The following is a 12,863-nucleotide window of genomic DNA, read 5'->3' on the forward strand; positions in this document are numbered from 1 at the left end:
GAGAAGAGGTAGAGGGCGGCCAAAGAAGTACTGGGGAGAGATGGTCAGTAGGACATGGCGCGACTTCAGATTTCCGAGGACACGGCCCTTCATAGGAAGGTGTGGAGGTCGAGCATTGGGGTTGAAGGTTAGGAGGTAGTACAATGTCTTTTTTTCATGCCGGAGGTGAGGCTAGTCTGACAGTGTGTCGTAGACTGTTAGTGGTTAATATTGTGTTTATACTCTTTTTCCGTTTCCATAGTACCGTGCCATTATTACTGGTTATTGTTATTGTTTTTCCATCTATTTTCTGGTTCTTGTGAAGCTGGTATTATCTTTCTGGCTTCTGTTGTTGCTACTGATTTATTGTCTCTTTTCGTCTTTTTGAGTCGAGGATCTATCGGAAACAACATCTCGACTCCGGCGCGGTAGGGGTAAGGTCTGCGTATACACTACCCCTCAGACCCCACTTGTGGAATTATATTGGATTGTTGTTATACTTGTCGCGTATTGATCATTAAACTGTACACGTGTCAAGACCGTTTTTGACCAATACAAAAGCTTTGAAGTTGACTGCATACCTGATTTATAGCCCCCTTCTAGATTATTCAACACTAAAATATGTCGAGACAAACCTCAAATAGTGGTCAAGGATTCAGGATTACCTTCAATCTGAAAGATCACTAAAGAATTAATTCAATTTGCGCTTCATCTATGTAATATTACCCTCATTGAATTGAATAATTAATAATGAATAAGTTGACTCTCAGTAATAGATCAAACGAGGGACCAGAGTCTCCACGTTTTTAGTGCCCTTCATTAATATAGTCTAATAAGCAATTGCAGTAACTATTAATGAGGTCTACGCAACTATTAATACTTTCGAATCATTATAATCTCTATAATTTGATGAAACCATAGGCAAATTTAATTTTCCTCCAATATAATTTTCAGAACCATAAATAGGACATTTTATGCTATTTGTTCCACTACGTACAAAGGACTACTCAAATGCATATATTTTGAAAAACAAGAACGCCTACCCGGTTAAAAAGAGAAGAAGAGTTTGTCCATGGGTATTACCAGCTTTTTTTTCATCCTGTTGGTGCAACTCTGCAATGGCAAATCCTTGCCCAAGTTCTCAGCCATCCTCATCTTTGGAGATTCAACAGTTGATACTGGCAACAATAACTACATCTCTACGATATTTCAAGGTAATCATCGCCCATATGGCGAAAACTTCCCAGGCCGGATTCCGACAGGAAGGTTTTCAGATGGAAAACTCGTTCCTGACTTTTTAGCATCCATGTTAGGCCTTAAGGAATATGTTCCTCCTTTTCTACAACCATATCTATCAAAACATGATCTTCTAACTGGCGTCAGCTTTGCATCTGCTGGCTCTGGATTCGACGACCTAACAGCAGCCGCATCTAAAGTAATCCCCATGTCCCAGCAAATAAAATATTTCGAGCGCTACATAGAGAAGCTCCAGGGGATTGTAGGAGAAGAGAAAGCTCAAAAAATTGTCAGTGGTGCTTTGGTTATCATCAGTGCAGGGACTAACGATTTCATCTTCAACTTCTATGATATCCCAACAAGGAGGAGTCAATTTAATATAACTGGATATCAAGATCTTTTGCTGATCCAGCTCCAGAACTTTGTAGAGGTAATATAAGTCCATCTTTATTTGATCCCTCCACCCCCAAATCAACTACGAGGAAATCATATATCCAGCCACCAGTGAGACATCGTTGAACCATACTAAATTGCAGGTAGAGAAAAATAAAAACATTTATTAGTAGTCTCATTGTTACATTACCTTTTCAGGATCTATATAATCTTGGATGTCGTAAGATGCTTGTTGCCGGGCTTCCTCCTGTTGGCTGTCTTCCAATACAAATAACTGCAAAGTCCCCATTGCTCAGAAAGTGCATTGAAGAGGAGAATTTTGATGCTCAAACTTATAATGCAAAACTCACAAGGTTGCTAAAACAAGTACAAGCAGCACTTTCAGGAAGCAAAGTATTGTATTCAGATACATATCATCCTTTCATGCAGATGATCAAGCATCCAAAAAAATATGGTAGGCTTCCACTCTCCTCCAAGTTCCCTTAAGCATCACCTTTTTATTATATTATATTTATGAACAGACAGCATCACCTTTTCTGATGTAAAAGATCGATTTGACAGGATTTGTGAAAACTAGACGAGGGTGCTGTGGCAGTGGTACATATGAAGCAGGTCCATTCTGTAATAAACAACGTCCTGTCTGCAAAAATGCTTCTAAATACTTGTTCTGGGACAGTATACATCCTGGTGAATCAGCCTACCGGTATCTTTCCAATATGGCAATGAAGAAACTACTGCGTCACAAACTATCACACAACAAAACCCATTAATTGACTTATACAAACGTCAAGTTCCTTCCAAGTATTCTGGAACTGCAAAGTTACAAATATGTATCCAAGTATGACCTAGTGCTGAAATTGGCTACCGGGATATCCTATTAAACTTCAATATGAATGAAGTCATTTAAAGTGCATGTTTAAGGAAAATGATTAGCTTCGACAAAGGTTTGTTTCTTGTCTGATAAGATATTGTCTTCTCGTCAGAGAAGGTTTAGTTCCGATTAAAGATTGCAATAGAGATGAACGCTAAAAGTTATATTCATTTCTGAAAGTATTAACTAGCCATATGGCACAAAGCTCTTCCAACACAAGCAACTAATTAATCAAGCCTAAGATAATGGTACTGCATTCCAGTAGCTTTCATATGGTTTCCATTAATGCATACAAGTATTAGAAGGCACGATTCAGAGCCATGACAAAGGCCATAATTGACCAGGATTACATGAACATACAACAAAACTTCTAAAAGCTAAACTAGCATACATGTATGGTACAAGAGATGCAATCACTTGCTTACAGACTTTGTACTCACTTCCTGCCACCACCTGATCCATTGTTCCCCTGAAACAACTCAGTAATTCGAGCTTCAACATCCTCCACACTAAACATGATATGCCTCTCCGCGTGCCTCCCAGCATCGTGACTACTCTGCAACCTTCCAACAAAGTTGCGGTATGCTGGAGACAAAATCCCAGCTACGGAATTCCTCAAATCCTCCTTCAGTTGCTCATCAAAGATTATCCAAGTGGATTGTGTTTTACATATCTCCTCAAAGTAGGAATTGAATAACTTAAGCTTTTCTTTCAAAGACCTTGATGCTCCAGTAGGCGACATAGCATTATTATCAATCTTCAGAGCTCCCAAAACCTTACTCCATGAACTTCGTTGATAATTGACATGATACTGCTTAACTTTGGATGCGTGCTTCCGTATCCAATCATCACCTAGAAGTAATCCCAACTCACTATCTTTAACCTTCTGAACAATGTATCTTTCATTATTCATCATAAAAACAGCCATTAAAGCAGAGTCCTTGTAAATCTTGGATTTTGCTTCCAGATTACTCTCGAGTAACTCCATTGTCCATGCCATTTGAACAGCCAAGGGAGACGATGAAAGTGCTCTATCATCCACTTCTCCTCTATAATCAACAGCACTAGCAGATTCCTCAAAAACCTGTTCAAGAGAAATCCGGGATCGACAAGCTGCACGGAGATAATTCATCACGTATCGAGTAATCGGGTGGAGTCCGCCTCCTGGAACAGGCGTTTTGGCAGGATCTCGGCGAATCAAATTCTCCAACTCCATAAAAATCCCTCTAATAGCCTCACCTAATCTTCTCCATATAGTCAAAGCTTCATTCCTCAATAATACACAGTATTGATCCATAAACAACAATTCAAATTCAGGCATCAAATCCCTAAGCGCCTCATAAACATCCAACACCTTGAAAAGTCTCTCCGGTGCCCGACTTGAGATGGCAACAGCATCAGCAAAGTTGAGAAGCTGAATCGTAGAACCTCTAGAAACTTCCATGAATGACAGATCAGAAACAGAGTTGAATCCGAAAAAGACGCGATCGCATAGACGGCGTTCACTCGGGAACAGAATCCGGAGTGCAACGTTGACCGCTTTGACCCATTTCTCAATCTCGTCTTCCAGCTCAGTCCACTGCATTTTCTGCACTTCATCAATACTCAGCTTCTGCAAGCCCAGTCTACTCAGACTCTCCTCCAGAAACTCTCTCCTACACGCGCTGTACGCGTGCGAACACTCCTTCCCGTATCCGGCGGCCACCATCCTTCTTGCGATCTCGTGAAGATCGCTGACGGTTCCCGCCGGTAAAGCGTCAATAAGGATGTCGTAATCTGTAACCGGATGTGCTACAGGAATCTCACTGTCATCTTCAGCTTCTTCGGAATCAGAGGAGTAGTTAAGATTCGCTGCCGGTTCGCCGTTCTGGTAGCGCGTGAGATCCAAGGACTCAGCAGCGCGTTGCATGAGGGTTTTGAACTCATCCTCCAAACGGAACATAGCTTGTTGGAGTAAATCCTCAGCTTTATCAAGAGAAGCAGAAACGGATTTGTCAGTAGCCATAGGGTTCCACTCACGAATTGTGGCTATTAATTCGTCAATGGAATCAAGGAAAGTGGCAGAATCAGCTGAATCGGACCATATGGGATGTTCGATGGAGACGTAACGAGAGATCTGACGGTGAAGGGATTTAAGAGTTCGTTCAAGTGAAGCACAGCTAGTGGGCTGATCATCAGTGAGCTTTTCGCGGAGACGATTATCGAAACTAGAGAAAATTTGTAGAATATCATCAGTCATAGTATCAGTATGACCAAGAGTTTTAGCAATATGACGAGCAACAGCTATGAGTTTTTCTTCGCCATTTTCAGCCATGTATAAAAGTGTAAATGCTTCTGCTATTGGGTTTTCCAAATTTACTAATGGGAAATGATCAGTAGTACATGAAATATTTTTGGAAAATTTTCAATTTGTGGGAGAAAGTGGGATGCTTGAAGAAGAAATGTGAAGGAAAGGGAAAAGAGAAGAGATGGGGGACCCACAGGAAAGTCATAAGAAAACGCGCTTTCTGTGAAATACAGCGGAATATTGAAAGGGAAAGTTAAAAAGCAGTTAAAGTTATTTATTAAAAGAAGGTGATACAGAAACCACCAGTATTGCATCTGCAATGCAATTTCATTTTCAATTGAAATATTGAACTTATTAGTTGAAGTTTGAAAATAAGAAATTTTTTCAAAAAAAATTCACTTTTTTTTTTATTTTTAAATCAGCGTTTGTTCATAAAATTTTTAATTTTCACTTTAAGATATATTTTGAAAATTTAAAAAACTCCAAAAAGTTGTTTTTCAAAATTTTCACTCAAATCACTCACAAAACTTAAAAAACAACCCAAAATTATATTCATATCCAAACACAACTCTAAATTTCAAATACCATTTTGACTTGAAATTTTTTCCCCCTATTTTGGAATTTTACAATTCGTCCAACGCCCACTAAATTGAGATTATTGTTCTTCGGTAGTTATCTATATCTATATCTATCTATACTATATTAGAAACACGAAGGCCTTAGCGAAATGTCGCTCGCCTTTTTTACCCCTTAAAATTGTATTTCACATTGGACATAATTGTAATTTATATTATTTTTCTAATATCTAAAACTTTAAAATCAATTAAATATTTTGTTACTAAATCTTTCCTTATTAAACTAGGTAAGATATACTAATATTTAGGATTATTATCACACTCTAATTAAAGTTTCCTATTAAAGTTTTCCAAACGTATATAAATGCTGACATTGTGACTCAAGGTTTCTATTTTTTGTTGTCTTCTTCTTATCAATTTTGTAGTTACTCTTATATATTAAAATTCAAAATTTTACACTCTAATAAAATGGTTAAAGAAATAATTAATTTTTGGAATTTAATATAACCAAATGTTGGTTGAGTTTTTATGGTTTAAAACAGATTACATTGAAAAGAATATAAAATATCTTTCTAATATTAGGACTTTAAACTAACCTTGTGAGCACGTGATTTTTGCCCCAAGCAAATTAATTCCGAAAGTTTCAAATAATTGATTTCTTTATTATTTTACAATTTTTTTTGTGAATTTTTGTTTGAGTTTTTGTGTTAATTGGTTGCATTTTTCATAAAAAATACAGAAAATATGCACATACATTTAAGGATTTTAATTTCACAATTGTTAGTATTAATTAGGTATTAATTAGATTTAGAATAAAGAAAAAATATAATAATAAGTCTTGTTGCACTCTTAATTGTTATTTGTTGCGTTTTATTTCTAAATAGAGTTTTAAGTAATTTTAGGAAGTTTAAATAGTTTAATTGGGTCTTTGTCTTGTTTTAGCATTTTTAAAATTAAGGAAAAATGAATAAATACAAAATACAAAAATACAAAATGAAATACAAAAGAAATGCAAAAGGGGCTGCCAGAAATTGGGCCCAAATGGCTGAGCCCAAATAAAATAGGCCTGATCCGTCCCAGACCCGTCCAACCTTACCTGGTCCAATCCCCCAGCCCACGTGAAACGACGTCGTTTGGACTCGTTCAATCAGGACCGTCGAGGTTCCTTGATCGAACGGTCCTAAAGCTGGTTTTACTTAATATATATATGTCCGAAACACACCCCCTACCCCCTCGTTCATCTCCCCCGCACCCCCACTCTCACATCTCACCGGAAATCGCCACACCGTAGCCCCACCGTACCCCACTGTATCTCCACCCCTTTGCCACCGTCCGCCGCCGGCGGCGAAGCTCCAAACCACCCAAAAAATACACCCCTTACTCCTCTCTTCCTCCTCTTTCCAACCCCCAAAACCACTTCCCTCGAATCATAGCCATATGCCTCGAATATTAGATCAAAATTTCCGGCCAAAACACAACCTTGTCCAAACCGGCCCAAATTTACACCCCACAGTCTCCATGACCTCCCCATCATTAATCCCTGACCAAAACCTTTCGAATCTTGCCATAACTCCTCGAATTTCAAATCTTAAAACCGGCAGAACCCTAGCTCAAAAATTTAGGGATTTTTGACCGTAATTTCCCTAATCATGTGGGTTCTTGTGAAAACACACGATTAGGGATGTTACGTGTCAAGAATCCTGGAGGATTCAAGCAACAGTGCCTAACCGAGTTCCTAATTCTATTAGGTATTCTGTTTTCCCTTCTTTTAATTCTGATTTTATTCTTGTTTCTTTTGTTTTATGTTTTGCTTATCTTTTTTTTGATTCAGTATGTGTTCTAGCAATTTTAATAATTAGTGTATATATTTGACTGTCAACGCATGATTTTAGCCTTTAATTCAATAGTTCGATTCTTGAACGTGTGTTAGCCTGTCTCGATAATTCTTTGCAATTCGATTTTGCTTCATTTTAATCTTAGTTAATTGTTGTTTCAACCCTGTTCAGATACTGTTTGGTTTGATTAAATCACTGGTTTGATTAAATTTTAGTTTAATTCAGTAGTTAGGGTTAATTGATTGGTTATAGCTGATTTAGATTAAATAAGGTTAACTATAGTCAGTACTAACTAAAGTAAAGGGGTTTGGGTTGGTCAGTAATTCCAAGAGAGTTTTGAGGGTAGTTCAGGTATAGAAAAGGGTACTTTCAGCAGATTTGGTAATTTTTGAAAAGGGGTAAGGATAGAATAGGGATTGTAATGGGTGTAGGACTTTCTAGAATAGACTTTAGTATAGTTTTCAATAAAATAGGTGTTGTTACTTGGGTAATAAGTCTTAAAAATTAGGGACTGAAAGTTTAAAAGGAGAGGGACTAAAGAGAAAAATAAAATCTGAAGAAAGCTTTACATTTTTGCCTATAAAAGGCACACACATTGCCTTGTTTAAAAAGTTTTGGAGACCTCTGAAAAATTCCCAAAAAAAACTTCCAGCTTATAATTTTTCCACAATCCTCCTCTTAAGATCTTAAATTCTGCAAAAAAAAAAAAACCAAAAAAAAATATAACAGAAAACACAAAAACTCAAAAAGTACTGTTCCATTGAAATTCCCCTTAGATTAATTTTAAATTTCAGTTGTTAGTTCAAAGTTCTAGTTTAGATAGGGATATATGCCTGATTGCTGAAGTTTAGAGGTTGTCCTGGGGTGATTTCGAGTTTGTTTGGGTTTATTCAAGTTGTTACGAGTGGTTTACTGGTTGAAATTTGTCCTGGGCTGTTCAATATTGCTTCTGGGTTTACAATAAATCTCAAGCTGTTGATTCCTGTTACTATACTGCTGTGTACTGCTGCTGACTCTACCTTCTTCTTACTTTTCTCTAATTTCCAGGTACTTTTTTCAGCCTCGAATGACATGTGAAACTTGAATCAATATTGGAAGAGATCATGAAATACAATCTGCTTGTCTTACGAATTCCTTAGTAGTTTACTTGGTTTAAACACATGTTATAACATTATATTATTCATGTTAATCGGACTGTATGAACTGTTATTTTTCAGACTTATGTGAGTATTATGAGTAGAATACTAGTTGTCGATAATCTCAGTTTAGGTTATTAGATTAATTTGAGATTTAAGGTTATATTAAGATGCCATTTGAAAGCAGAATCTAAAGTAACGTATGAGCATGCTTGCAATGAAGCTGGCCCTGTAGCTTGAACATAATATTAGTCTTAGTTTCTTCATCAAACATTTGTGGTCGATTATTAGACATGTGTTAAAGATAATAGTCATATCATCTGTTTGTTCAAAAATGATTCAGAAACGAAATGGAAGCTCCGGTAGTCCCTTTCATATTCAGTTTGCGATTGAGCTGTTTTGAGGTGTATTAATTGAAGCTAAAGGTTGTTAAAAATTTTAGATCGAGTGTATTGGTTATCCATTATTAGACAAGTTTGAAACTACAGGAGACTTTGCATTTCAAAGCTAGCACGTCTGTGACTTGAGCAAATTATGCATTTGTCTACAAAATTATTAACAAACCCAAGAATCCCCAAGGCTGTACTTTTGTTAAAAATGGGATCTGGGCCTAATGTATAATCAGAAGCCCAAGTGATTTAAATCCTGAGTCCCAACTTGCAACTTATTTTCTATCTGGGCCTGTGCTATGGCCTGGATGCTGGATAGCCTTGTAGGTGGCTTTACAAATAAATAGGACAGGCTTATTCCCAAGGGCTGGCTCTTGAGGCCCAACACGTTGAAAATTTGAGCCATTAGATTTAAAGGTTGTTGAGTTTAAATTATAATTTGGGCCTTCCAAGCTAAGTAGCACGTTTGAACTAGGAGGTTATCCTCTTGTTCAAATGTGGACTTGAGTCTGAGGCCCGAATCCCTTGATGTTTTTTTTTTTAATAATAATTCATAATGCTAATTAGGGTCCCTTTAGAGACAATACTTGATAGAAAATCGTAGTTCTTTTAGGCTGGCCTTTAAAATAAAAACGAGGTGCGCCGCGCCAAATAAAATGCATAAATTGCGTGGCCATCTTCAATTACTTCTATTGAAATACTTAGAAATCGGGACATGCCATTTAGCGAATTTTCATGGCTTCCCGCAAAGATAATAATACGCTAGTCACTTTAGGCGCGAATTTTAATAATATTACTTTCCTAAACTCGGGTGTGCATTTCATGCAACCCAAATCCAAATCCCAAAACGTTGAATAAGAGGTGTCGCGGATCCGGGTGCATTTCATGTGACGTGATCCGAAAACACGCTCTTAAACGGCGTTCACTTTCATAAAAACCAATTAAAAGCGGTTAAACAAATTTATAAAATTGCACTATAGGTTTGAACATGCATAAAACCAGATTTTTAGCCATTTATAATAATTTAAGCGACCGTGCTAGAACCACGGGATCCGGGGGTGCCTAACACCTTCCCTCGGGTCAACAGAATTCCTTATTCAGAATTTCTGGTTCGCAGACTCCAATTGGGAAGTCGAAATTTTCCTCGATTTGGGATTTAAATTAAATCGGTGGCTTGGGACACCAAAAGCCAATCCTATCCCAAGTGGCGACTCTAAAAATCAAATAAATAATCCCATTTCGAATAATGTCACTTTAAATGGAAAAACTCCCTTATACATTATCCTTCGAGGTAGGTGTGTAAAAAGGAGGTGTGACAGCTCTGGCGACTCTGCTGGGGATCGAACCCAGAATTTCGGTTCAGGGTTCAAGAATTCGAGCTTAGTACAATTGTTATATTTGGCTTTACCTGATTTTTCTACATGTTCCGTGCTATATGTGCTAAATGCTTTACCGCTTTGATATTTGTTGAAATTGTATATATAAACTGTCGCGAATCCCTTCCTCTTTCTGAGTCATCTACATCATGGAGAAGGGTGCACTTCGTGTAGCTTCTCTTCTGTTTAGAGTCTTTTCCCATTTAGAACGAGGTTGGATAAGTTGCAAAGCCGGCGGAGCTTCTGTATCCCCGGTACGCTGCCTCCCCCTCGGCCCGAGTTGTCCGCTCGGGTAAGCCAGGTCTAGACCAATAAACCTAGGGTTAAACCTAGAAGAACAAATCCTCATGCCGGATCCCTAGTAGGACGCTTGTTTGCATCATGTGCATTTGACTTAGGGGGCTCAACACAGGGGTTGGGTCCGTCTAGGACAGGTGACCTGAAATGAATTGACCATCCTGATGCATCTTATGTGCTACTTGCGCATTTATTTGCTCGGCTTTGTATGTTGACCGGCTTGTCTAAATGAGTGAATTATGAAAATAAGCAGTGTTAGGACTAAGTGAGGGTGATCATTTGTTGTGAAAAACCAAATGCCCGAATAGTACCGAAATGCTGCCGGATTTTTGAAAAAATAGAAAAGAAAAATATTTGAAAACATAGAAAAGAAATTCGTTGTTCAAAATAGCTTTGATTTTGGCAAATCTGATCCAAAAAAAAAATCAGAAACAAAAATGCAAAAATACTCTTTAGATGTCTTTCTTTTGTAAATGTCCATAAAATTTTGAAAAATTGAAGTCCAAAAATATTTTTGCTTTTCTTTAGAAGTGCTTTTGTAAATAAATAAAAACTCAGAAATCCAAAACATTTTCTTAAAGAAGTCCCTCTTTCGAAAATTAAGAGGTTACATTCAAAATCCAAAAATATTTTCTTTTTTCCTTAGAAAAAGAGAGAACAATTGAAAAACTCAAACAAAAAATATTTTCTTTTAACTTTTAAAATTCCCAAAGTTCAAATCAAAAAAAAAAATGAGATTTTCAGAAGTCTTTCTTTCAAAAATAAAATCAAAATCAAAAATCCAAAAACAAAATTCCTTTTCTTCTTTCAAAACATTTTTTTTTTAGAAAATTCCAAAAAAAAAAATCAAAAAAATCAAAAATATTTTTCTTTTGCCTTAAAGATCCATGGTACGAGTTTTAAAAAAAAAAAAGAGAAAAGAGTTCGTATACTCAATTCCCAATCTGCCCGAACTACGCCGGTTTGATTCTCACCGGATGTGAGATACGTAGGCAACCCTTATCGGGTCCAACCCTTCCTTTTTCAAAAATAACCAAAAATGCCAATTTTTTTTCATAAATAAGTCGGGTGATGCCATTCCTGTTTAAATAAGCCGAATGTCCCCAAAAAGACGCCGGAAGGCCGTTTTGCAAGAATAGCCACCTTGAGTCATTTTTAAATGGTTTGCGGGCACAGCCTTAAAATCTTCCTCCCAGAAGTGCTGAAAGGCCGTATTTGCAAATCCAAGTCCTTATTTTCTGAATAAAGGATTTTTGCACAAATAGCCATTTTTCAAAATAAATCATTAAGTTCCCCTAAATAATGTGCAGGATGAATTCAAGTGACGTCGAAACCTTCTCAGTCCTGAGCGAGATCCCTTTGAAACTCCATATGTGGTGGCATGACTTGGGAAAAGGAAGCAGGGATACTGTGGTTAAAAGCTTGGGCGGTCTTGTAGATTTATTGAAAATCAGTCCAAGGAAGGATGTCATTGAGGCACTGATACCATTTTGGGACCCGACCCGTAATGTGTTTCGGTTTTCAGATTTTGAGCTCACGCCTACATTGGAAGAAATTGCCGGATATGCCGGTCTCAACGGGTAACTTCCGCGGTAGATACCCTTTAGCCCCACGACCGATAACTCTTCATAGGTTTTTGGACTTGTTGAACATCAGTCGGGATATTCAGGACCCTCATCTAGCAGAAGGATGTTGTACACTACATTTCCTATATCATCGGTATGGTAACCCCAAAGGTTTTGAGGAACCCAATACAGGACTAACACATGCTGGAAATAAGGACAAATGGGAAGCCCGACGGGGATTAGCCTTCATGGTGGCCTTTATGGGAGTGGTAGTTTGTCCTAGAAAAGATGGTCACATAGATCTTGGCCTAGTAGGAATGCTAGATGTTGCTATGAAGAAACCTACTAGCACAGTGGTTCCCCTGATTGTAGCAGAAATATACCGAGCTCTGACCAAATGTCGAGAAGGGGAGAAATTCTTTCAAGGTTGCAATTTGCTTTTGCAGTTATGGATCCAGGAACATCTTTGTCACCGCACAGGATATATGAACTACGGCTTAACCGGGTTGAGTTGTATTGTAGAGTTCGAGACCCGAGTTACAGGTATTGAGTTCCCGGAGGGTACTGAGGCTTGGTCGTCGTGTTTAAGATCCCTCACTGCAGATAAAGTAGAATGGGCTTATGGATGGCTTCCTCCTACTGAAGCTGTATATACGTCAGCAGAGGTCCCTTATATTCTTTTGATGGGTATTCGAAGCATTCAGCCCTATGCTCCTTACCGCGTTTTGCGACAATTTTGGAAGATTCCAGACGGTGCACAGCGATGAAGACCTGAGTGGGCAAGTCATTGAGTTGGGCCCAAAAGCTGCATTCCCTGAAGCCGCATCCGAAAGATATGGAACGAGTGTAGGTACCTTGAGCCTAAAACTATAGTACAGGACCGGGCCAGAGGTGAGGTGATCCCAAAGTCTCGGTTTGGTTCGG

General features: G+C 38.0%; 2 protein-coding genes across 2 annotated transcripts; one reads left to right on the forward strand and one right to left on the reverse strand.

Moving 5' to 3' along the window:
• Nucleotides 1-764: 764 nt before the first annotated feature.
• LOC109220859 (GDSL esterase/lipase At2g30220-like) lies at nucleotides 765-2,649 on the forward strand. Its single transcript, XM_019385326.1, has 3 exons — nucleotides 765-1,645; nucleotides 1,807-2,062; nucleotides 2,170-2,649. Exons 1-3 carry the CDS (start codon nucleotides 1,052-1,054, stop codon nucleotides 2,376-2,378), a joined length of 1,059 nt encoding a protein of 352 aa, XP_019240871.1. The 5' UTR covers nucleotides 765-1,051; the 3' UTR covers nucleotides 2,379-2,649.
• Nucleotides 2,650-2,703: 54 nt separating this feature from the next.
• On the reverse strand, nucleotides 2,704-4,994 carry LOC109220858 (exocyst complex component EXO70B1). The gene has a single exon (XM_019385325.1). The coding sequence runs from the start codon at nucleotides 4,791-4,793 to the stop codon at nucleotides 2,916-2,918; it is 1,878 nt and encodes a 625-aa protein (XP_019240870.1). The 5' UTR covers nucleotides 4,794-4,994; the 3' UTR covers nucleotides 2,704-2,915.
• Between the last annotated feature and the right edge of the window lie 7,869 nt (nucleotides 4,995-12,863).

Source organism: Nicotiana attenuata, unplaced genomic scaffold (genome assembly GCF_001879085.1).
Source record: "Nicotiana attenuata strain UT unplaced genomic scaffold, NIATTr2, whole genome shotgun sequence".
Taxonomy (NCBI): domain Eukaryota; kingdom Viridiplantae; phylum Streptophyta; class Magnoliopsida; order Solanales; family Solanaceae; genus Nicotiana; species Nicotiana attenuata.